Raw genomic sequence first — 27861 nt, 5'->3', positions numbered from 1 at the left:
ACCCCAAGAGTTCAATTTTTGATGAAATCAAAAAAAGTTTAATTTTGGACCCTTTTGACCTCAATGTGGACAAAGTTGATAACGGGGCCCAAAAATCAAAAATCTAAATACATGGTTAGATTCAGCATATCAAAGAACCCCATATATTCAATTTTTGTTGAAATCAAACGAAGTTTAATTTTGGACCAGATTTGGACCAACTTGAAAACTGGGCCCATAATCAAAAATCTAAATACATGTTTAGATTCAGCATATCAAAGAACCCTAAAAATTCAATTTTTGTTAAAATCAAACTAAGTTTAATTTTGGACCCTTTGGACCTTAATGTAGACCAATTTGAAAACGGAACCAAAAATTAAGAATCTAAATACACGGTTAGATTCGGCATATCAAGGAACCCCAATAATTCAATTTTTGATGAAATCAAACAAAGTTAAATTTTGGACCCTTTGGACCTCAATGTGGACCAATTTAAAAACGGGGCCCAAAATCCAAAAACTTAATACACGGTTAGATTCAGCATATTAAAGAACCTCAAGAATTCAAGAATAAAACCCATTGAAATTGATCAAGAAATAAGCAATTTATACGAAGTATCTTCTTTTGCACAATACTGTGCAATTGAATATTTCTTGCTATTGCGCAATACTGTACAATTGACAATTTCTTGCTATTGCGCAATATTGTGCTATTTGGATATTTCTTGCTATTGCGCAATACTGTGCAATTGAAGATTTCTTGCTATTGCGCAATACTGTGCAATTGAAGATTTCTTGCTATTGTGCAATACTGTGCAATTGAAAATTTCTTGCTATTGCACAATACTTATTATATAATAATTTACACATCCTGTTTGGTGTGTATCTCCTACCATATCATTATTATATGCTTTTAAATATAAATCAGAAATAACCAACTTAAAATGGAAAATTTTAAAAGAAAAAAAAAAAGGAAAAAAAGAAAAATCCCCCCCCCCCCCCAAAGTTTTTGAACCCCCTTATGATTCATCACCCCCAAACTCAATCCCAGCCTTCCCTTTGTGGTATGGTACCTTGCAGTACAATTTCAGAGAGATCCATACACTTGAACACAAGTTATTGTCTGGAAACTAGAAAAATGCTTATTTTTGGCCCCTTTTTGGCCCCCAATTCCTAAACGTTTCGGGCAATTACCCCCAAACTCAATTCCAGCTTTCCCTTTGTGATATGGAACCTTGTAGTACAATTTCAGAAATATCCAAACACTTACACACAAGTTATTGTCATGAAACTAGAAAAATGCTTGTTTTTTGCCCCTTTTTTGGCCCCTAATTCCTAAAATTTTGAGGCAATTACCCCCAAAATCAATTACAGCCTTCTCTTTGTGATATGGAACCTTGTGGTACAATGTCAGAGAGATCCATACACTTACACACAAGTTATTGTCTGGAAGTTACAAAAATGCTTATTTTTGGCCCCTTTTTGGCCCCTAATTCCTTAACTTTGGTACCATAACCCCCAAAAATCAATCCCAACCTTCCTTTCGTGGTATTGAACCTTATGGTAAAATTTCATGGAGATCCATTCACTTAAACTAAAGTTAGAGTGCGAAAACCAATGTGTCTTCGGACGACGCCGGACGACGACGCCAACGTCATACCAATATACGACCAAAAAATTTTTAATTTTTGCAGTCGTATAAAAAGGGACCTAAAATTCTTATAAAAAACATATATATCATGTAGATTATTAAATGAAATGATTTTTTGGACAAACGATTTATCAAAGCAGTTTTTGTATTGAAAGGGATACACATGGGACTTAAATAGTCAAATTTTGTTACTATTGTTAAAAGAATTATAATCAAGTTAGTAAACTTGTAAATTTCCACTTCATAAATTTGGAAATTGAAATTTAACTACATCCACGATACCATGGATACTGATAAAATTCAATCATAACTTTTTTCATTTGTTAAAAACTATATCTTATTTTTATTCTTGAAATCATAACAGGTAATGTTTTATATAATTTGATTACCTAGGAACTATCTTTAAGTGCATTTTTAATTAAATAAATTGACTTCACTTCAAAGATAATTTATGCTTCCAATTACGGGCAGATTTCATATAAAAAGTTGGCTAATATTGTGTTTCACACTTTCTGCAAGTCCTTTACATATCTTCTATGGTTTGAATAATTGTGTAAAGTCCAGAATTATGCCCATCTTAAAATGTCGAGTGGTGACATAAAGGCAGATTGGCTGGATAAAAACATGGGGATAGACAAGGGCAATTTAGTTTACCTACATATGCGTACTATACACAGCCGAATACGGTGAGTGGTAATCATAAGAACATCTATATAACAATACACATACCTGGAATGCAGAGCTGTTGTCACTATCAACAATTAGAAATAATGGTTTTCTTGTGTAAGGATATAGATCTCCTGGATGTAAACTGCAATAATAGAAAATTGTTATCCTCAGATCAAAATGAAATTGATTAATAACATTTATTCTTCTTCTGTTATCTAAATCAAATGTTTTATTAAATGTTTTGTTTGACAGCTTGTAATAAGAATTTACAAAGGTTTTTAATAACTCTGAATTACATCTTCAAATTCTATATAGGAGGATGTATTTGTGATGATTTTCCTTTATTTCAATTGACAATTTTACAAATAATATTAGAAAATGCATACTTTTGTTTTTTTTTGCATTGGTGACTTTTAAGGATAGCCAGTGTTACATTTTCTAATTTCATAATTTTGGAGCAAACCAAATTAATATCATATATAAATTTCAGGCAAATATTTTTACTTTTGGCAGTAGATAAACATTTGTTTGCAAGTTGACAGTAAGGAATAAATATTGTCTTTATATCAGATCATCTCAAAATTCACTCATATATTCATGTCTATTTTCCATCATTATTGAAATGTCATTTCAAAAAAAGTGCACATGCTCAAATGTCTTGCCTGCTTTACTGAACTTAATTGATTCTATGTTGAATGTCTTTAAGATAAAGGCTTTACTACAACCATAACATAAACTTAACATATCAAAGATCCATGTAAATGAATTCCAGGTCAGATTAACCACGCCGGATATGTACACCTAATCCAATCAATCCATACACCAAAAACAGTAGACCTATTGCTTAAAGGAACAGACCTAACCACAAAAACCTAACCTTGACCATTGAACCATGAAAATAAGGTCACGATCAGAGGAACACATACAATCATTCCATACATATAGTTGACCTACTGCTCATAGTGTCTGAAATACAAGATTCAGCTGAAATTAAAATTTAATATTGAGTAATAAACTGTGAAAATGTGGTCAAGGTCAAATTGAACCCAGCTAGATAGTTTTGTACACTATACAATTAATCTATACACTTAATATAGTTGATCTATTGATTATAGTATTGCTTATGGTATTACCAAACCACAAAAACCAAAATATTGACCAATGAACCATAAAGATGAGTTCAAGAACAGATGATACCTCAGACAGGCATCATACCACATCTTCTTTTTTATATGTACACCTTACAATCATTCCATACACCAAACATAGTTAACAAATACATTGACCAATGCACCACAGAAATTGGGTCAATGTCAGAGGACACCTGCCAGAGACATATACACCTTAGGCCAAAAAAAAATGCATGTCTGTTTAAGGTTACGTCATTAAAAAAAATATGGTAGGTAGGTCGGTATTTCCATTTTATTTTATTTTTTCATTTTATTTTTTGCGACATGATTTTGAGTCGTGCAGTCCATCTTGCCGTGGTCTGAGTTATCCATGGGCAGAGTTTACCTGTATTTTTAATGATTGGATTATTTCCCTTGGTTATTGATTGAAAAAAAAATGGCGGTAAAGTGTTTATTTCATCACATGAGCAGCGAGTTTCTTAAAACAGCTGTCATATTCACGATTGTGAACATTTAGATGTATCAGGCAATTGATTTATTTTATTGGCAACTCTAACTATGCTTTTGTCCAGAGTTCAGTTAATTTTTCACTTTACGACCGGAATAAAATGACTTGGGGTCGTTGCTCAAAAGTAGGGTCAGTCGGGTACCGTAAACAGACATATTTTTTTTTTGGTCTTACAATCCTTCCATGCATAAAATATGGTTGATCTATTGCTTTAATATAGTATATAACAAAACAGACCAAAACACAGAAACTTAACATTGACCAATGAACCATGAAAATTAGGTCAAACATGTACACCTTACAATCATTCCATACACCAACTATAGTTGACCTTTGAGAAACAGGCTTAACTTTAACCTTGATCACTAATGCAGGAAATAAGCAGCAGGTAAAGTGAACCCTGTCTAATGAACATGTTGACCTTGCAGGGATGCAATATACCAATTATAATTATCCTTATACAAGTACTCCTAATAAAAGAGGTATTTAAATGACAAAAACTATACTGTTTTTATGCTGAACCATGGAAATGAGGTAAAGGACACTGGACATAAAATAGACGGATACTTTGAAACATAAGATTTCTGTATACAAGGTATGAAGCATCCAGGTCTTCTACCTTTTGAAACATAAAAGTTTTATACAGAAAGTATACACCGCAACTGTTGCCACAGCTGGATTACTTTTTCCTATTCTCTCATTCTGCGATTTTCTTACAGGTGGGACAGAAACTTTGCATTATTTATTGTGATTATACCAATTTGATGATATTAAACATTTGAATTTACCAGTTGGATTCTTTCAACATTCCTGGTCTTCTGTTTTTATTGATAATATCAGCATCTTTTCTACTGTTACATATCACACCTCCTAAATCATAGGCAGCTGAAATGTAAAATGTACCATGTAATGTATACATATCACACCTCCTAAATCATAGGCAGCCGAAATGTAAAATTTATCATGTAATGTAAACATATAACACCTCCTAAATCATAGGCAGCCGAAATGGAAAATGTATCATGTAATGTAAACATATAACACCTCCTAAATCATAGGCAGCTGAAATGGAAAATGTATCATGTAATGTAAATATATAACACCTCCTAAATCATAGGCAGCCGAAATGGAAAATGTATCATGTAATATAAATATATAACACCTCCTAAATCATAGGCAGCCAAAATGGAAAATGTATCATGTAATGTAAACATATAACACCTCCTAAATCATAGGCAGCCGAAATGTAAAATGTATCATGTAATGTAAACATATAACACCTCCTAAATCATAGGCAGCCGAAATGTAAAATGTATCATGTAATGTAAACATATAACACCTCCTAAATCATAGGCAGCCGAAATGTAAAATGTATCATGTAATGTAAACATATAACACCTCCTAAATCATAGGCAGCCGAAATGTAAAATGTATCATGTAATGTAAACATATAACACCTCCTAAATCATAGGCAGCCAAAATGGAAAATGTATCATGTAATGTAAACATATCACACCTCCTAAACCATAGCATAGGCAGCAAAAATGGAAAATGTATCATGTAATGTAAATATATAACACCTCCTAAACCATAGGCAGCCGAAATGGAAAATTTATCATGTAATGTAAATATTTAACACCTCCTAAATCATAGGCAGCAGAAATGGAAAATGTATCATGTAATGTAAATATATAACACCTCCTAAATCATAGGCAGCTGAAATGGAAAATGTATCATGTAATGTAAACATATAACACCTCCTAAATCATAGGCAGCTGAAATGGAAAATGTATCATGTAATGTAAACATATAACACCTAAATAAATGGCAGCCGAAATGTAAAATGTTAAAAAAAATCATATGTACCTACCACCTATATCATAAGGTTATCTTGAATAAATTAACTACTTTGACATTGTTGCAAGAAAAAGACACATTCTAATTCTCCGTGAATCAGGTCAAACAATATACCTACAGAATTGAATTTGACTTTTTCTTTATAAGGGGAGCCAAGGAAGACATACTTCATAAATGTAAATCCAAAGTAAAACTTACCATCATCAGTGTGCTTGGCATTACCTAAACTACCATCTGCAGACAAATATAATAACATGGCACCATTTGGAGGGAGTTCTTTAAAACCAGAGGCTAGAAATGTATTCATTTGACTATATGTTGGTTTGTACAATAAATATTTGTGTGGGTTATCTCTCTTGGAATTTTTGTCACCATTTTCCTGAAATGAAATCACAAGAATTATGAACTACTGTAAATTCAGAAATTATTGTGAGGTTTTTATTAATGCGAATAATGCGATTGAGTGAGTATCGCAATAATAAGAACTCGCATTCTGATATCTGATATAAATAACTGTATGCAGATTGTCATGCAATCGCAATAATTAATCTCGCATTTTTGTCCTTTCCACAAAAATCGCAATAATAAATGCACGCAATAATTTCTGAATTTACAGTATTCGCATATGCAACTTCTGATTAAGTTAGTAGTCCTTTCATAAGGCTTTTGTCAACTTTCTTACAAAAACCAGCTCACATCAACTTACATTCATATACTTTTTCAGTGTCTGATCTTGAAAATAGTTCTCATTCAACAAGGAGTTTGGCAGAAAAATAATCCTTGTATTTAGATAATAACTGATATTTCATAATCAAATAAATGAAGTTAAGACTTACAAATGGTGGTCTACCAGGAGCAGGAGAAGCATCATATATCTGGGTTCCTGTAAAATCTTCTTGTGGTTCTCTTTCTAATGTCTGTAGCACCCTGAACATATCAAGTGTCAATTCACTAAACTTCACCTGAAACCAAAATCTTGCACATTAGTCAGAAGGAAATAAATATTTTACTGAATACATAAAACTCAATAATTCCCCCAAAAAATACCATGAAAGCCAAATCTTAAACATTTCCTATTTTTGTACAACTTGGGTACATGTCTACAACTCCTTCAAATAACAAACTGGTAATTTGACTTTCACTATTAGACCAAAATATAAGTATTTGTTTCTATCAATAGTGAAAATTTAAATACTTCAAAGCTTAAAGTTTTTCCTCTATCAATGTCTTTCATCTGATTCTATCTGATCAATGTTTTTTTTTCTACCAAGTGTCAGGGGAGGCAACCCCCATTTCTTGAAATATTCTTACCTGATCTGCTGTATTTCCCACGATGATAATTTCTTGTAATGCTAAATACACTGGTGTACTTTTGTCTAATGGGGGTGTGTTTAATGGTGTTAGTCTGTGTGACAACAAGAAATAGTTTGGGTCCACATCATGGATGTCTATTAAATTGTCCGACTGTAAAAAGAAAATGTATATTAACCAATTCAATATAAGACATACTAAATTTTTTCACATTGTTCTATTTTTTCATATTGGAAAAGAATCAATTAATTCAACACCATGTAACATGAAGATTTAGTTCACAACTTTACATGGCAAATTTGAAAATAAAGCCTACGTGAAGTAAAATCTCAATAAGATTATGAACGGCTTTAATCTAATATTTCATCAAGTTCCATAACAATCAATTTTTTTTCAACAACTATATTAACAAACAACAAATATAATTTATACTCCAATAACTGAACACAGTATCGCTAACAATAGTCAAAATGTATGCATGTAATGTTGGTATGGCATGTCAAGATTAGCAGAACATCAGACACAAAAAGATTTAGAAGTAGCACTTTTCTCACATAAATTAAATCAAAATTATTACATTTTATCAAAGACATAAATGTAAAGGAGCATGATATGATAGCAATGATTTCATTCTATTGGTTTTATAATATATGTTTGGTCAATTTCATAATATTTTTATATACATGTATCTGTTTTTGTTCTTTTTCATTACAAAGATACAGTAATGTCCTAGCAATTGGAATATGGGCCTCTTTTTACTTTAGGGGTCCCAACTCATATATAGTTGTGAAAAACTATTATTTACCCTTAACCTTGTCGTTTACCCGTATCTATCCCTAACACTAACCCTAATCCTAAAACTTAACCCTAACCTAGAACATCCCACACTTAACCATAGCCATAAATGAACCCTAACCCTACAATAAAAGAAGGCCGGAATGTGATCAATATTATTCTGATTCCAGTTAACAATACTATCAAAAGACAAATATAGTGATAAACAATTCAGTAATGTAAAAGATTTTACACATATAAAACTATGTATAAAACATCTAGTCATTTTATGCAATTAGTATTTGTAAAGTATATCAATCTAAATAATTACTTCTAAAAATGCATTGATTTCTCCCACTACTAAGGTCCATTCCATTTGATCTTCTGGTTCATATGTTAATGTGTAGTCTTCTATCTGTGCTTGTAATTCCTTCACAAAATATAACCAAACAGTAAATCTCTGTGTTTGTTTTTATATGCAATGAAGTATTGGACATAAATAATTGTTAGTTATAGTTGTGTTAAGATTGCCAATGAGACAACTATCCACCACTTCAATAAAGTAGATGTAAGCAATTATAGGCCGCCATATAGTCCATATTTGGGAAATAACAATGTTAACTTTTTTTAAATAATCAGCCATAGTGTTTGCTATTATTCTTCAAAGTAATACCTAAAATCTAGACAAATCTCAAATGGGAGAAAATTATTTCAACTTGAAAATATTTTCTTGCTTCTTTGCCCTATTGTACAATGGCTATTGACTGTTTGTTGGGGCATCAACAATTAACTCCCCTGAAATTGTATCATCTCCCTTTTACAGGTAGGTAAATTTTGTTTGGACCATTAGCCATAATATATATGTATTATTTAAATATAAAAATGATTGATAAAATGTTTTAAAGTCAACACATACCTTTACTAAATCTTTAACCAGTTTCATTCTTTTCAGCAACAAACATACAACTATAAATCTGGCATAAAATCTTAGTTTTTTCACCATCAAGTCAGATCTGTAAGAAACCATATAGAGCAGTTTAATAAATCATAATGCTTTTTAGATTACTTCAGTTTTAAGCAGTACTAGTTCTGAAAGCAATTTTATTTCATTTTTTTTAGAAATACTTTTCTAGATTAAAATGAAGAAGGTGTTATTGTTCTGTATGCAGGGATTCCATTACAAGGTTGCATCATGCTTAGTTGTTTCTTATTTCACCATCTGAACTGGTTACTTTGGGAACAGATTAATACATATACTTGGTGACAACTTAAAATCGACTTCATCTTTGTGGCTATAACTGTAAAGGAAAACACTATAAAATGGTTTACAAACAACCTGTCTGGATGTATGTCGTAAACTAAAAAAAATACTATTACATTTTTTCATAAAGTACCAATTTTCATAGATTTCATGACCACCTGAAAAAATGTCAGTGAAAAAGTACTAACAAAATATCAATTAACCTTGGCGTTCAAAGACTTCATAAACCATTCAATAACAAAGTTATGATTTTTTCAATTAATGCTTTCTTGATATGTGAATTATGAATATAATTTTTTTTTTACAGTTATCATTTATACCATGAAATTATCTTCATTTTGTTCATTTTCCTAAGTTAAATTAAAGACCCCCCCCCAACTCCAAAATCTGGTCACATACATGTATACTGACCAATATATTAAACAACTGGCATGAATCTATAAGTTGATTATAAACAACAATTTAATAATTTGATAGAAATTTAATCACTACACCTTTCTTTTATATATTGATTGATTGGTGTTTAACACCACTTTAAGCACTATTGGCTATTTCGAAGAGGTCAGTTTTTTAATGGTGGAGCAAGCTAGAGAGTCCAGAAAGAACTATGACCTTTTGGCAGAAAAATTGCGTTTCCATGTCAATTAAGTTGGAGTTGAGGTGCCATGTTCTTTCATATAAGTGTTAGGTATGTGTACATGTACATAGATTAGGCAGTTCATATACTGTCATTTAAACAAATTATGTAATTCTTTATTAAGGTGAAATATATGACAGTATAAACATCAAAATAACATAAGTTCAATTTTCATTAATGATATTCTACTGCAAAATGAACATGCTATAATTAATGGTGCATTATCAATACCTAATAAAGATTACCAATAATAAATACACATATTAAATTCTGAATTTGTGTATTTTACATTTCATTGAATTGGGAAAAAATAAATGAATTTATAAAATCAATGATTCAAAACAATTACTACTGCCAAAAGATGAAGTTTATACAGGGATGCTTACTAGGTGAAATAATGAAATTAGTCTGATGAACAGATATCCCATAGGAATACAGGAATTTGGAATATTACCCTAATCTCATTTATTTGAAAGCATTTCTTTATTTCTACAATTTTTGTTAAATTTCAATAATACCTGTTACAGTATCATGAGGTCAAGTGTCAATGTGACAAAAAAACTGGTAGTTGAATTTTAGATCATAACTGAAGGTTGTAAAATTCTTTCCGATTGATTCTACATATTTTGTATACAGTCAAATGAAATATAAAATATGTGGTTTTTTGAAAAAATAAAACACAGGTGAGTCAAGTTCATAAATGATCAATGGATAGTAACAAGAAAGGTTCATATGGTTTTTTGTCTCACTTGTGCTAAAAATAAACTACAAACCTCTCTTCTTTATTAGCTTTTGAATAATATCCTCTATTCCTAATGGCAGAGTAAAAACTAAAGGCCTCATTTAAATAGTTAGTTTCACTTGTTCTTAAACTGAAATAAATAAAAATAAAAATTTGCAAGGTTATAGAACAGTGAAGTAATACATGTATAGCAATTTGAATACCATTAATTCAAGAAAACATATTTTCTCTTTTTTCCTTGCTGGCCTGACATGAAGTCAGATAAGTCAACAGCTTTGAAATTGCTTTTTATCTTAAAATAAGTTTTATATAAAATAAAAATTCGTAAGGGTTCCGCGGAACCCAGTGTCTCGCCTACTTTTGCTGTTAATCGCAGGCTCAACAAAAATGAGGAAAAAAATTAATAGAAATATTCCTTTAGATACTTTCTTTTGATTGTAAGAAGCTTCTGTCAAAGTTTGGTATAAATCCAGGATAGTTTATGAATCTAATTAATGTTTTAAAAACTTTAACTGCAGACTGTATTTAATGTTAACTGGAAGAAAAACTAAGCCCATTTATAAGTAAAATACGGATAAACAGGTACAAAATTTTAACAAAATTTCCTTCTAGATACTAACTTTTGATCATAAACAAGCTTCTGTCCAAGTTTGGTACAAATCCAGGATAGTTTAAGAAAGTAATTAAAATTTTAAAAACTTTAACCACAGAGTGAATGTATTGTTTCCTGGCGGAAAAACTAAGTCCATTTATAAGTAAAATACGGAAAAAAATGAAAATTTTTTTTAACAAATTTACTTCTGGATACTATCTTATGATCATAAACAAGCTTCTGTCCAAGTTTGGTACAAATCCAGGATAATTTAAGAAAGTTATTAAGATTTTAAAAACTTTAACCACAGAGTGAATGTAATGTTTCCCAGCAGAAAAAACTAAATCCATTTAATTTTACAAGTAAAATACAGAAAACAGGAATTTTATTTTTGCAAAATTTACTTCTGGATACTATCTTATGATCATAAACAAGCTTCTGTCCAAGTTTGGTAGAAATCCAGGATAGTTTAAGAAAGTTATTAAAATTTCAAAAACTTTAACCACAGAGTGAATATTTGTGGACGCCGCCGCCGCCGACGGAATGTAGGATCGCTATGTCTCGCTTTTTCGACTAAAGTCGAAGGCTCGACAAAAACTGAGTCATATCTTTAACCTTCGAACAGGTTACTTTCTCTTAGGACAAGTAATAAACTAAATCTTTTTCTCCAAGCAAAAGGGATTTGCTAGATAACAGAATATGGAAACATTCATCTTCCTGTGTAATTAAGTTGGTTTAACTTCTGAAATACGAAGTTTAATACTAAAAGCTTTAGCCACCATTGGATTAGCATCCCTATGCATCATATTCTGCAACATTCCTAGGGATAAGCATCATTGCCTCGCTTCCAGAAACATTTGACAGAAACAAGAAAAGCCCAAAAGACATCTACAGGTCAACATAGTCTCCAACAGCAGACTTATGCATATATTGTATGTCATGCTCTATATTTACACATCAGCACTGATCATAATATTTTTTTTATTTTAAGGTGTCAAGAGAAACTTCCCTATCTATAATCATGTTTCTTAAGGATTATAATCTTTGTTCTGGAGGATGGCAGATATAAGATGAAAAGAGATTAATGATGCCCAATTGCAACACAAAAATAAATTTATGAGAAGATGTCCAAAATGAAACAAGAGTGCACACGCTGAAATGTCTCGCCTTCTTTACTGACCATTGATTTTATGTTGATAGTCCTAAATATAAAGCTTTACAAAAAGTATCACATAAACTTAACATGATCCAAGAAAATGAGGTCAAGGTCAGATAAACCAAACTGGAAATACATGTACACCTTACAATCATTCAATACACCAAATATAGTTGACCTATTGCTTATAGTTTCTCAGAAACAGACTTAAACAGGAAAACTAAACATTGACCAATGAACCATGAAAATTAGGTCAAGGTCAGATGAACCATGCCAGGCAGACATGTACACCTTACAATCAATCTATGCATTAAATATAGTTGACCTATTGCTTATAGTATCTAAGAAATAAACTTAACCATGAAAACTTAACATTGACCAATGAACCATGAAAATGAGGTCAAGGTCAGATGATATCTGCCAGACACACATATATATGCATATACACCTTACAATCATTCCATACAACAAATATAGTTGACCTATTGGTTTTAGTTTAAGAAAAACAGACCAAAACACAAAAACTAAACACTGAGCAATGAACCGTGAAAATGAGGTCAATGTCAAATAAAACCTGCCAGACTGACATGTACATTGTAAAATATTTCCATACACCAAATATAGTTGACCTATTGCATATAGTATTAGAAAAAAAGACCAAAACACAAAAACTTAACTTTAACCACTGAGTGAACCATGAAATTGAGGTCAAGGTCAGATGACACCTGCCAGTTGGACATGTACACCTTACAATCATTCCATACACCAAATATAGAAGACCTATTGCTTATAGTATCTGATATATGGAATTGACCACGAAAACTTAACCTTGTTCACTGATCCATGATATGAGGTCGAGATCAGATGAAAACTATCTGACGGGCATGAGGACCTTGCAAGGTACGCTTATATTAAATATATTTATCCTATTACTCATAATAAGATAGAAATTAACATTACAAATAATCCGGACTTTTTTTTCAAGTAGTCACTGAACCATGAAAATGAGGTCAAGGACAATGGACATATGACAGACGGAAACTTCATAACATAAGGCATCTATAAACAAAGTATGAAGCATCCAGGTCTTCCACCTTGGAAAATATAAAGCTTTTAAGAAGTAAGCTTACGCCACTGCCGCCGCCAGATCACTATCCCTATGTCGAGCTTTCTGCGACAAAAGTCGCAGGCTCGACAAAAATCAGTCAGGAGCCTGTAATTCAGTGGTTGTCGTTTGTTACTGCATTTCATATGTGTTTTTTGTTTGTTGTTTTGTACATAAATAAGGTCATTAGTTTTTTTGTTTGAATTGTTTAACATTTGTCATTTTGGGGCACTTTATAGCTTGCTGTACGGTATGGGATTTGCTCATTGTTGAAGGCACTATAATAACTTATAGTTGCTTACTTCTACATCATTTAGTCTCTAGTCGAGAGTTGTCTCATTGGCAATCAAGCCACGTCTTCTTAATTTTATATCCATGTTCATTTATTAGTAATCAGGGTACCTGACAGATATACCATGTATGGCTGTACAATTATCGACACTTTTGGTCCTACATCTTATCTATACTTATATTTCGGCATATCACAAGACCATGCTTTTCTCACTCTTTATACTAGATATATTGGATGTGTCCTGATTGATATTTCAGTCTGGGAAAAACATGGCTTATTTATTAGTTGGAATTGGCTTTGAACTAGCTTTCATTAATTGTAAGTACTCTTTGTCCTTTTGTTTGATATGTTTTATATGCGCTTAATGCTGATTTGGTCAACCCTTTTTTAACTGATTTTTATAGTTTGTTCTTATGTTGTGCTTTGACACCACTGTCCCAGGTTAGGGGAAGGTTAAGCACTCACAAACATGATTAACCATACAAGTTCAGGAGCCCTGTAATTCAGTGGTTGTCTTTGGTTGCTATCTGGTTTTTTTTCGTTTGTTTTTATCATAAATCAGGCCATTGGTTTTCTCCTTTGAATTGTTTTACATTTTGTCATGCTGGGGCCTTTTAGACCTTGCTATACTATATGAGTTGTGCTCATTGTTGATGGCCATACAGTGCCCTATAGTTGTTTACATCCTCGTCCTTTGGTCTCTGTTGGATATTTGTCTCATTCACTGACAATCATATCACTGGTGGATATTTGTCTCATTGACAATCATATCACTGCATGCTGGTGGAAATTTGTCTCATTGACAATCATATCACTGGTGGAAATTTGTCTCATTGACAATCATAACACTGGTGGAAATTTGTCTCATTGACAATCATAACATTGGTGGAAATTTGTCTCATTGACAATCATATCACTGGTGGAAATTTGTCTCATTGACAATCATAACACTGGTGGAAATTTGTCTCATCGACAATCATAACACTGGTGGAAATTTGTCTCATCGACAATCATAACACTGGTGGAAATTTGTCTCATGGACAATCATAACACTGGTGGAAATTTGTCTCATCGACAATCATAACACTGGTGGAAATTTGTCTCACTGACAATCATAACACTGGTGGAAATTTGTCTCATTGACAATCATAACACTGGTGGAAATTTGTCTCATTGACAATCATAACACTGGTGGAAATTTGTCTCATTGACAATCATAACACTGGTGGAAATTTGTCTCATTGACAATCATATCACTGGTGGAAATTTGTCTCATTGACAATCATATCACTGGTGGAAATTTGTCTCATTGACAATCATAACACTGGTGGAAATTTGTCTCATTGACAATCATACCACATCTCTTTATTCATATTTTATTTACATTATCTTTATTAAGCTGTATTTAATCTTCCAAATGATGACACAATTATATCATTGATGTAGTGTTATAATCATGTTGAAGGCCAGAATTAAATTACTGGTAGTCAATACAAGTCACACATTATTTAGTTAAAGACAAAATTTATTTGCGCTAAAATTAATTAATCTTGAAATATGTATCTTTGATAACATAACAAGTCAATACAATTAAATCCAACTTGAACTGACGATGATGACCTAATTATCTAAATGATATTGAACTATGAAGACACCAATTACAGCTGTGTAACCTAATTATTGCCCTAAAGCAAAATTATTTGTATTGTAATTTCATACTCGCTAATGTCGCTAAACTTTACAGCCTAAAAAATCAATTACGTACAAAATTACTCTACTTGTTGTTTATTGATCATGGTATCCATAATTAATGCTACAGAGATAGTATATAGTTTGATATGGGATACAAGCTCGTCATAATTTTCTCAAATATATCCCTCTATTGATACAAAATCCAATAATATGTGTAGATTACGTGTGAATTAGTCATTATACGGTGCTGATAATAACTTATCTTTTTTTGTAAACATATATACTGTAACAGCCCATACTCCCAGTATAGAATGAGAGAAGGTCTTCTAATAAAGGCTTTTAATATAATTACAAACCATACTCATATAAAGTTTTATTTTCATTATCTTATACCATAAATCAAATGTATTTACAGAAATGATTTAGAAAAAGGATAGAAGTTTGTTGGATCTTAAAGCTACTAATGTCAAAAAGTCTTTTCAGATATCAATATTTTTTTTTTTTTTGGCATTCAGTAACTGAAATGAATTATTTTGAAAATAAAGCTTTTATTTTAGAGAGCCTTTAAACATTGACCATTTATTTAAAGACAATCCTTGATATTTCCATAAATAGACAAAAACAAAATTTACAAAACAAAATCAGGAATTTCCAGAATTCCTTGAGTAGGTGTGGGTGAAAACAGTTCAATAACATTTAGTAATTGTATTAGCTATTGCAGCAATTTCCTTAAGACATCCAGCACTGCAGTGCATGTATGTTCTCTGCCTGTGAATAATTAGCATTAAAATGTATCTTCTTGAAAAAGGGGAAGTGGATAATTTGTTTTATGTTTTGGCAGAGGACAAATACATGTATCTATATAATACATGTATTTTCATACTTAAATTAGGTGTATATATTGTCACAGTTGAAGGTTAATCTAGAAAAAAAAACATTTTATGTATACACAAAACCTTTGATATCTACCATTTCATATACATATATGGATATAACATATCAAATATGTGTATTACCCAGGATTCAACACTTGATCTATTTAGAATCCTTCATTGTAGGGTTGTTCAAGTTGACTTTTCAAGTGCATGTACTTGAGTTCTTGAGACCCATTGTGCACATTTTTAGCAAATATAATATTTTTAGTTGCATCCATCTTTACAAAATACTCACTAATAGTGATAATAAAGCTGCCCTATCTTTGATGCCACTTCTCCAATCTGCCATCTCTTCAAACCATACTTAGTATCTAATATTTGTCTGAAAAACCATTGTTTATTTAATATAAAGCAACATATAACATGTATAATACTGTCAACTGTAGATTCATTTTCAGGGATTTCATTGATAAAGGTGAACTTCGAATTATAAATGTTCAGCTAAGAACAAAAGTTATATAGGTATGTACATGTATGCAAACTTTGGCAATACTACCAAATCATTAAAATGCATTTTTTCCTTAATCCAGGAAAATATATTTAATCCACAGTATTACTCTAGTATGATAAATTGATCCACCAATTAACCTTACCAAAATACACTTATATCACCAGGTGATGAGGGTTTTGCATAATTGTAGGACATACTTAAAATAGCTTTAGAACAATGTACAAAAAAAATGTATCTCTTTTCGAAGGGATTGTATGGCTTTCAATTACCCACATGGTATCTTCCCTTAAACTTTAGAAAGAAGTACAAACAAAAGACATAAAATTTGTCAGAATATATTTTACTCCTTAGATTGTGTTTATGTTCAATCCATTGATCACCGACATAAATTTATTCATTTTTAGCTTGAAGGTGTTTCTTTTTACACACCATTCATCTGCAGATGTCAATGATGTGCAATAATGATTTTTTATCTTTCACCTAGGCAAGGATCTATAACTTTAAACCGAAAAAAAAACCCACTTATTTCAAAATTTGTTTGTGACATACACTCTTCTCCCCAACTGTTTGTTTTAACATGAATAACAGTAGATCTGGAGTATACTTTAATGAAACAACAAACCAACAAACAAAAATAAAACAAATGACATCTAATGTAGAGGTCAACATACAGTCCTCATCGATAGTTAGGTGTGACTGTCTAAACAATAGTTAAAGCTGAAACACATAAAAAAAAATAATTCTCCAAATTACGAAAAACATTAAGATATGACATACATGAAAGAAAACTACTGAAGAGATTCCTGACTTGGGACATGAACATAAAAATGTGGTGGAGTTATACTGGTTTTTAGAGATCTCTACCCTGCCCCTTTTTAATTTGAATCAACTTTTTCATGCCTTTATTGCTTATCAAAATTTCGGCACATCATGTATATGCAAACAAAATTTTTGACAGTATCAAACTTGACCACCATTTTGTCATCAGTAACTGCATATCAAAATTTTATGAGTATTGGTTGAACAATTCGTAAGTAATTGATTGGAAACAACTTAAAGCGCCATTTCTTCATCTATCAAGAACCATTAACGGGGTACTCCTGGAAAGTGAAAATCATCAATATCAAAACCATTTTTTCATCAGTAACAACATATTAAGATCTTAAAAAACCCTGGTCAAGTGCATGTGGTTCGTAAGTTATTGCATGGAAAGGACATAAAGTCCATTTTCCAATAGATCAAGGACCATACATGTAACTCCTGAACAGTAAAAGTGGAAATTGTCAATATCAAACTTGACCTCCATTTTGTCATCAGGAACAACAAATTATAATTTGAAAACCATTTGGCCTAAGTGAGCTAAAATGGATAAAAATCATCATTCAGGGGAAATATCTTCTCTCTATCTATAATAGTTTCTGCAAACAAAAATTTGTAAGGGTTCCGCAGAACCTAGTGTCTTGCCTACTTTTTCTGTTAATCGCAAGCTCAACAATAATGAGGAAGTAAATCAATAAAAACATTCCTCTTGATACTATCTTTTGATTGAAAGAAGCTTCAGTCCAAGTTTGGTAAAAATCCAGGATAGTTTATGAATTTAATAAATGTTTAAAAACTTTAACTACAGACTGAATGTAATGTTAACTGGAAGAAAACAAAATTTCCTTCTAGATACTAGCATTTGATCATAAACAAGCTTCTGTCCAAGTTTGGTACAAATCCAAAATAGTATGAGAAAGTTATTAAAATTTTAAAAACTTTAACCACAGAGTGAATATGTTGTTTCCTGGCAGAAAATCTAAATCCATTTAAAAGTAAAATAAGGAAAAAATGGATTTATTTTTTTACAAAATTTCCTTCTAGATACTAGCTTTTGATCATAAACAAGCTTCTGTCCAAATTTGGTACACATCCAAAATAGTATAAGAAAGTTATTAAAATTTTTAAAACTTTAACCACAGAGTGAATGTGTTGTTTCCTGGCAGAAAATCTAAGTCCATTTAAAAGTAAAATAAGGAAAAAATGGATTTATTTTTTTACAAAATTTACTTCTGGATACTATCTTATGATCATAAACAAGCTTCTGTCCAAGTTTGGTAGAAATCCAGGATAGTTTAAGAAAGTTATTTAAATTTCAAAAACTTTTACCACAGAGTGAATATTTGTGGACGCCGCCGCCGACGGAATGTAGGATCGTTATGTCTCGCTTTTCGACTAAAGTCGAAGGCTCGACAAAAATGTAAAAATTGAACAAAATTAGTCTTTCAAGGGCGATAACTCTTTTAATTGATGATTTGTGCATGTTGACTGATTTGTAGATTGCTATTTACAATTTCTCTCCATCAATTATAGTTTCTGCATAAAACTTGGTTAAACTAGTCTTCCAAGGGCAATAACTCCTACAAGGGGCCAATTGACAATTTGTCCATGTTTATTCATTTGTAGATCTTATTGTTCTGGTCATTTTTACTGTTTGAAATTTTGCTCTATCTGAAGTAGATTTCAAGATAATAACCAGAAACTGCTAAATTTGTAAAAATTGACATTTACAGGGGCACTAACTCAAAAATGTTTAGTCTGATTTTTCTGAAAATATTGCAGTAGATAGGCCTTGACTTGCTGGTCAATTTTAACCCATGTCTGATTGCTCTTTCCGCTGAAGTTTTTCAAATAAAAACCAAAAACATTGAATTTTACTAAAAAAATGACATTTTAGGTGGAATAACTCTGAAGTTTGTTGTCTGAGATTTCTGAAAATTTCCCAGGCAATAGACCTTGACCTGCTGGTGTTTTTTTCCCAGGTAGATTTGCTCTACCTGCATAAGTTTTTGAGATATAAGCAAAAAACTGCATTTTACCATTATGCTCTATTTTTAGCAACACGGGCAATGTTTGTTGATGGTCAAATCCCTGGATACAATTTTTAAACTACATAGAACATACCATACAGAACATTTGGGTAAAGTTTTGTAACATTTGCCCCCCCCCCCCTTTTGTGGGAAAAATTTTTGGTTGATTATATAGGAAATCACTCAAGCATGACTGGAGCGGGCCCCCTCTTAGGCTGTCAGTGGACCCCCACTTATGAAAATTTCTGGATCCGCCACTGCATGCATATGTACTATTAAAACTAAGTCCTCTATGTTTAATTTTTCACATTTATTACGAATCCATAACATATAATTGACAAAAATATTTAATTCAGTGAAAACTTTGCCTGCTAATTAGCTTTCCTGTTTTATTGCAGAAGTTACTGAACGTACCTTTAATAAACAATCAACACAGAAGCTTGGAGTGAGAAGATAGACATTCAATAGAGTGATACCTATTTTTTTCTATATTTTCCATCCGTCTTTATTTGTTAATTTGCAGTTTCTACCTATCTACATGTATTATAGTTTTCAAGAAAATAGACAAAGACGTGAAAATTAGTTAAGAAAACATCAGTTAAGGGCAATAACTCCCACAAAGAGTCATCTGATAATTTTGGTACAAACAGGAGGTAGCTAGGTAGATTTTGACATTTTGACCATTTTTTGCCCCGTCAGATCTTCTCTGTCTATTATAGTTTTTTGCCCTCATGTTCTATTTCAAGCCCCTGTGGTCTGTGTGGTGACTGGGAATAAAATCACAAACATAATACCATATACCCTCAAGACCATTCAACCCATCTTTGGTTGAGATTTATTTAATAGTTTTAGAGGAGAAATTCTTTTAAAAAGTATACAATAGACAGGTTAATATGTCAAAATTGTCTTTTTATAGATATAGGACGATGTGGTATGAGTGCCAATGAGACAACTCTCCATCCAAGTAACAATTTATAAAAGTAAACCATTATAGGTCAAGGTACGGCCTTCAACAGGGAGCATTGGCTCACACCGAACGGCAAGCTATAAAGGGCCCCAAAAATTACTAGTGTAAAACCATTCAAACGGGAAAACCAACGGTCTATATTTAAGTTATTTTCAGTTGTATAAGTATTTTTATAGATCTTGTATTTCTGATTATTTTTTCTGTTTATAGTTTCTACTTATCAATTAAAGTTTTTGAAACAATAGGCGAAAACACTAAAAGTAGACAAAAATCTGCATTTCTGGGCACTAACTCCTTCAGAGGTCATCTAATAATTAAGGGATATTCAGCATTTTTGTAGATCTTGTATTGCTGATAATTTTTGCTAATAACATTTTCTACTTATCTATTATAGATTTTGTGATGATAAGCAAAACCTTACAAAATTAGCCAAAAATTGTCATTTAAGGGCAATTACTCCTCAATGAGTTGTCTGATGATTTTAATGCAAACAGGAAGTATGTAGATTAGGTAGATCTTAACCTTCTGTGCATTTATAAGTTTGGCTGAAATTGGTGCAATAGTTTCAGAGGAGATCTTTAAAAAAAAGTGTTGGACAAAGACGACAATGGACGCAAAGTGATGGCATAAGCTCACATGACGCTTTGGGCCAGGTGAGGTAAAAAAGGATGTCTAATTCTTTGGCTGGGCAGCAGCATGTTAGCAAGACCTTACAGAGAATACAGATAAGCAACCATGGTTATGAAGAGCAAGTGTTCAATTTTACATCGTATTCTGAGGATACTTTAAATTGGACAACGAAAACAATATATATAGACATGATATACAAAACCACAAATTATCATGAAATGAACCTTTAATGAACAAGCTCACATACCCCACATTTAAAGGGCAAAAGCTTAAATTTGTATCAACCTGATGATATTTTTTTTGGATAAATTAAATAACACTTACTGTTACAATGATGATATTTTTGCTTTGAACAATCCAGAATATTCTAATTATACTGCAGAAATTTACCTAAGGCAACTTACTTTAAATACATAATATAGCAATAATTGTCCTTTTCTAGATTTGAATATTTCAGTTTCACTCCGTAAACTCTACAACAAAAGAGATGATTTTTTGTTTCCTAAATTTTCCTATTTCATTTGTATTTTGGACAGTGATGTTCTTTTGGCCCCTTCTTTCTGTGTGTATAGTTCACAACTTGTTTACCACTGTGGATTCATCTATTTTCGTGAATACCAATTTTTGTGGATTGAGGAAATCTATTCCTAGATATTTAATTTCATGGGTTTGCCAAAGTTTAATTGGATACAATTCTTTAGAAAATTGTACTTTGTGGAACATTTAAATTCTTGGTTTACCTATATATATAGCTAGCTGCCTATAGCCACGAAATACATGAAAATTGCTATCCCAGGAATTATAATGAATCCATAGTACATTTTTGTGTATGCCTGTGTCTGTAAGGACGTTTTAGATTTCAATGAATGTCATCTATGTATAAATGGTAATTATTAAGTCAGGGATTGCACAAGGTCAGGTGTTTCTCAAACGGTTTATGTCTTTACACTTAATCTGTAGAATACCTACCGAGTCAATTTAAGTACACTCTCGTATGCATGACTACCATACGACAAGGCAGACAATTTAAGTACACTCTAGCATGCATAACTACCATACAACAAGGGAGACAATTCTTACCTGTGCTGCTGCTGAAATTTCCAAAGTTTTGTATATACATCAAATGTTCTACCAAAATATGACTGCCACTGTTTATGTCCATACTGAGGGAGGTCTCTGAAAAAAAAATAGAGTAAGAGAAGATTGTGATAATAAAAAAGATGGTCTTAAATGATGAGATGAATACTTATAAATGTAGTATACAAAAAATTGTATTGTATACTGTGGCAAATACAAGTGTAACTATAAGTACTAAGATATACATGGTTTTGTTACAAAGGTAATTATTGGTATCTCTCTGGTAAAATTTATGCTTTACATGTACATGTAGTACATGCACAATGAAGAAAGGACAATCTTCAATTTCTTTGTAGTTGATAAGTTTTACAAATACAATGTATCAATGTGTTCAACTTTATTCATAAGAATCAAACTACATATATACATTATATACATGTACTTAACTCAATTCCACACACCATTTATTTCAACATCCTAGAGCAAATCCTCATTTATAGAATAAATATTTGTACCCAATGTATCTCAAACTAAAGAAACTTATCTTTGGTATGAATCTATCATTCAGTCTTAGAACATTCTTTCATATCTCAAAAGCATTTCTCATTGAAAAAATCTATTTAAAAAGTACAAATGTATTGATTTTCACTTATCAATCATTGTTGGGGCCATTCTACTGTTGGTCAATTTTCCAGTGTATGATTTTCAATTCAAAGCTCTGGCAAAGAAAGAACTCTTTCTGGAACCAACCATTCCCCCAAAAATAATTGCATATATACCCAGGGGCGTTTCTAGGATATTTGAAATAGTTATAATGGTGAAATATAATCTCTTTTTGATGTAATCATGGCAACAATCTGCATTTATTTGATACAAAATATTGCAAAAAGGGGGGTGAACATGCCACAAAAGTCTCAAAAGTTTGGTCCAAAGGAAAATTTCAATCCATATCAGAGTGATACCTTTCCTGAAACCATACACATTTATCTATCAAAAGGTCCAAACAAAATCATATGCATTTCTGCTCGTTTTTCCATAAAATTGAATTGAAAAGATCGAGGGTCAAATCTTTGTTGAAAATATTACACTAATTTCTGGACCTATGGGCGGTACGGATGTGAAAATACGGACTGTCAAACAGACAAATGGCCTATATAACATGCTAAAAACAATCTAAATGTTCATATAAACCCACTTGGAAGGCTATATTATTCTTCAACTATCTAAAAATCAATTTTATTGTACAAAAACTTTCATATTTAAAAAATTCACCATGGCCAAAATGCGAAACTAAACTTCTATAAACTGTGTATTGCTACCTTAATATGTCAAATTTAGATGTTGAAATCAAAATCAAAAGTTAGAAATCTATGCAGTATTGTGATCAATACAACACTGTCTGCATGAAAACATCAACTAATTGGGGATGTCAACTTTTGGTAGATTTTCAATCAGAGTTGAGCATGTTGAGGGGTCAAAATAGAAAAATGTGGTCAAATTTTTAAGTGAAAATTTACCTAAAATAAAAAATTTGCTTACTTCATGACCAGTTTAAAAACTAGGTAGATACAAAGAAAAATGTCACGTAAAAGGACTTTTCAGTCTTCAATTTGAAACAACTATCCCAAATCTCTCCCATCTTACATGAAAATTAAAATATTTTGTTTTTTGAAGAGAGAATAAATTGCTTTGCCGAGCGCAGCTGGATACGACCGCAGAGGACACAATATTCACGCTTGATACAGGTCTGAATTTGAATTGTAATTAAATATTTGACACATAATAGGTTTCTGACACAGAAAACTGTAGTCGAAGAACTTAGAATTGGTTATATGATTTGAATTTATATTCAATTTTTTGCTTTGAAAATTTTTTTGCAATACACTATGCTGTTGCAAATTGCCCCCCCCCCCCCCCCCCCAAAAAAAATTACCCCCTTTTTTTTTTGCTTCTGTGCAATACACTATGCTGTTGGGAATTGACCCCCCCCCCCTTTTTTTTGCTAAAAAACAAAAAATATTTGAAGAAATTTTTGTTTTAATTTCTGAAATCTGAAATGAGAAAAAAATTGTCCTCCCCTCACAATTTCTTTTTAACATCCCCCCCCCCCTTTTTTGCAAAAAAAATATTCTTTCCCTCAAGATATGGTCATAATCTCAATTCAAATTTCCAATTGAGTTTGCAACCATAATTACCCATTTATATACATCATAAAAGTCTTAAAATAGAAAATGACATACATAATCATGGCTAAAATTAATAATCCTTAATCAGCATTTTTAAATAGTAACTTCTAAAAATAAATTTACAGCTAATCACCTCAAGACAATACAACATTTCTTTATACATAATTTAAAACAGTGTAAGAGAGGTAATCCAAACATAACATTGTACTTTTTTCTAATTGTCCATTAACCAGGAAACCCTTGTTTTTCCCCCTTTTTTGCCCCTAATTCCTAAATGGTTTGAGCCATAACCCCCCAAAGCCAATCCTAACCATCCCTTTGTGGTATGGAAACTTGTGGTATAATTTCAGAGAGATCCATACACCGTTCCACAAGTTATGTCTGGAAACTAGAAAAATGCTTATTTGGGCCCCTTTTTGGCCCCTAATTCCTAAACTGTTAGGACTATGACCCCCATAATCAATCCCAACCTTCCTTTTGTGGTTATAAACCTTGTGTTTAAATTTCATTGATTTATATTTATATTTACTAAAGTTATTGTCCGGAAACCAAATGTCAAAAAATTTTTGCAGTCGTATAAAAACAGGGGGTCGTCTGTAATAAGTGCTAAACCTTCTTTCACAGGTAAATGCAACACCTGTCTTATATTAAAGGATTATGTTTTCCTACAAATTTGTATCCAAGGAACATATGATTTCAATGAAATTTGTATATCTGATTTCCAACATATTGATAAAGAAAAACAAACATGCACCAATACACCAATCTTGAGTTGTTTTTTATGAATGAGTTACACCCAATGTCATCGATGTAAACGAGGTAATTGAACAATCGGTTCTTGCTGTGACATAATAATATAAGCGTTGTGGGGTCGGTCTTTTCACCACCACACACCGCCGAACACCCAAAATGACCATTAACCCTCAAGAAAAACAGAAAAGTTACACAATAAAATAATAAAATCGATTAAATTACGTAAAATTTAACCTTTTTGTCATGTTTTTCACAATTTTATGTGCATTAGTGATGTTAAAGTTGAGAATCAAAATTAAAAAAAAACGCTTCCAGATCCAGCAATATTTTTTCAGGATTTACATTGTCTGTATTTCATTGTATATTACAAAATGTATCTTATGGTCTTTATTTTTCAATTATTAGAAATAAATTGTTCAAACTAGATATCAGAGATGGGAGCCATCTCTGTGGGCCCCGCTGTGAATAATGTGTGGTAAAAAATTTGTATCTTTATCATTGGACATGGGGTTGTCAACTGAAACCGAAGTTTATGACCTTGACCTTTAACCTAGGAAGTTGTACATACATTATGACACACCCTCTGGTGTTGGTTTATATACATGTCAAGTATAAACATTGAAATCATAACGGTTCTCAAGATATAGAGCGGACAAGATCTTTACCATAGGACATGAGGTTGTTAACTAAAACCAAAGTTTTTGACCTTGACCTTTGACCTAGGAAGTTGTACATACATTATGACACACCCTCTGGTGTTGTTTTATATACATGTCAAGTATAAACTTTGAAATGATAACGGTTCTCAAGATATAGAGGGGACACAATTTGTTCAGGATGGACGGACAGACAGACTGATCACTATAGGGCGTCTGCCATTCGGCACGGCTCTAATAAGTTAAAACATTTTATTTGATGTTAAATTATCACAATAATTATATTTAAAAAGATGTTAGACTTGAAAGTGTACTGTTCTGACAACAGCCCTGCAAGACTGTTCTTTTTGGTTCTCTTGTTATCATTTCTTATTAATTTGTGTATATAAATGTATAAACATATTCATCCTCGTTCAGAAGGTAAGTCAAATATATAAATCAGTGTTCTAGCTATGTCGTTTTCACAGGGCGGTCTGCCCGCCCTTTCCAGAGTACCGCCCTGTGCCCTTTTTAAGACGCCCTGCCCTTTATCGTAAGTCCATGCCTTTATTGCCTTAATATTTTGATGAAAATACAATTATTCTACCTGTCTTCATATTTATGACAAGTTTATGACCCTCAGCTAAATAACATTTACAGCAGGTGTAATAAGTTGTGATTACAGCTAATCCGCTTATCGACATCGGATGGGTCATTAATCTGTTAATTAAACTTCATAATTGACTATTGTAATAATCATTAAATTCGGTCAGTCAGTATTTCAATTTCAATATTTCTCAAAAGATGACAATTTGCATTAGATGTATCCGTAGATCGTCTGTTGTTATGTCAAAGTTTTTTTTTAATTGATCTTTTAAACTAGTTTTAATCCAGAATAAAGTAAAAACAATGCTTGACTGTACCTTTCATTGAATATCTATATCCAAATTAATTAATTAAAGCTGTAATCCATGATCACAAATTGACTGCTTTGTTTACATTTGTTGGAAGCCGTGTGCTTTTTTGGCGGGAAAATTCAGAAAAACTCTTAAACAAGAAACAGTTACATTTCATTGTTATTTATAGACAGTAAGATTTTCATTTTGATTAAATTAGTAAAAATACCCTGGTAGGGCCTTAAAATTTCTACTGGGCCCTTGAAAAAAAGTTTTGGGCCCATCAAAACTCCTAGCTGAAACCCCTGCAGTTAACATGAGACCAGCCTTCGCGATAAACTTTTGAGTCCACAAGCCCGAAGCTCAATTTTTTGAAAATTTTAGTTGGATTCTGTTGGCTTGTAGAGAAGAATTTTACAAGCCTGAAAACAATTTTACAAGCCAGGGCCGTAGGACTTGTGGTTAAGCGTGAAGACTGTGAGACAATGTTTGACATGCCCTTTTTGAAATATCAATCATTGTACTAAAGTGCTCTTTTCATGATTGGCTACCTGCCCTTTTGAAATCCTAGCTGGAACACTGTAAATAAAGATGAAAACAATATATCTAGGTGTGTTAGATGGTATTTTAATGTGTTCAGTGGTGTTCGGCAGTGTGCGGTGGTGTTCGGTGGTGAAAAGACCTACTGAGCGTTGTGACATGGGAAATTTACGGAAAAGTGCATAAACTCCAAAGTCGTCTATAACCTTTCTTCTTCAGTAACTGAAAATCATCAACACACTGATATTTTCTTTCCTTTGATGGCTCTTTCAAGTAGTACCTGCTTTATATTTAACATATTATATAAAGATCTGTTGATGCAAAATGTTTTACCGAATTACATATTAATGCACAGCTTGTCATGCTTCTGAGTTTGGAAAATTCAGATGCTAGTGTCAGAAATATTTATTCATGCAAACATCTTTAGAAAGTAATTGTTTTTTAAGGAAACATGTGCACAACACAAAAATACCTAAGGCCATTGAATAACTGTTTAGATTTCTCAAGAAGGTGACAAAACTCATTCACAATTTTCTTTTCATTCTCATCCATAGTCGGCACCAAGTCAGTGGCCGACATTTTGATGT

General features: G+C 32.0%; 1 protein-coding gene across 2 annotated transcripts in view; it reads right to left on the bottom strand.

Annotated features, from left to right (window-relative positions):
• LOC127730187 (protein SCAI-like) overlaps positions 1 to 27858 on the bottom strand; it is a 43385-nt gene extending 15527 nt beyond the window's left edge. For both annotated transcript variants that reach the window (XM_052238461.1, XM_052238462.1), the window contains exons 1-11: positions 27747 to 27858; positions 22268 to 22363; positions 16526 to 16612; positions 10550 to 10648; positions 8795 to 8891; positions 8210 to 8308; positions 7105 to 7257; positions 6630 to 6755; positions 5992 to 6172; positions 4725 to 4821; positions 2359 to 2440 (exon numbers count right to left, since the gene is read on the bottom strand). In XM_052238461.1, the coding sequence (XP_052094421.1) occupies positions 2359 to 2440; positions 4725 to 4821; positions 5992 to 6172; positions 6630 to 6755; positions 7105 to 7257; positions 8210 to 8308; positions 8795 to 8891; positions 10550 to 10648; positions 16526 to 16612; positions 22268 to 22363; positions 27747 to 27853 (1224 nt within the window). In that variant the 5' untranslated portion in view covers positions 27854 to 27858. The remainder of the gene's footprint in view (positions 1 to 2358; positions 2441 to 4724; positions 4822 to 5991; positions 6173 to 6629; positions 6756 to 7104; positions 7258 to 8209; positions 8309 to 8794; positions 8892 to 10549; positions 10649 to 16525; positions 16613 to 22267; positions 22364 to 27746) is intronic.
• Between the last annotated feature and the right edge of the window lie 3 nt (positions 27859 to 27861).

Source organism: Mytilus californianus, unplaced genomic scaffold (assembly GCF_021869535.1).
Source record: "Mytilus californianus isolate M0D057914Y unplaced genomic scaffold, xbMytCali1.0.p SCAF_2, whole genome shotgun sequence".
NCBI lineage: Eukaryota > Metazoa > Mollusca > Bivalvia > Mytilida > Mytilidae > Mytilus > Mytilus californianus.
This window is presented reverse-complemented; position numbering and strand designations above follow the sequence as displayed.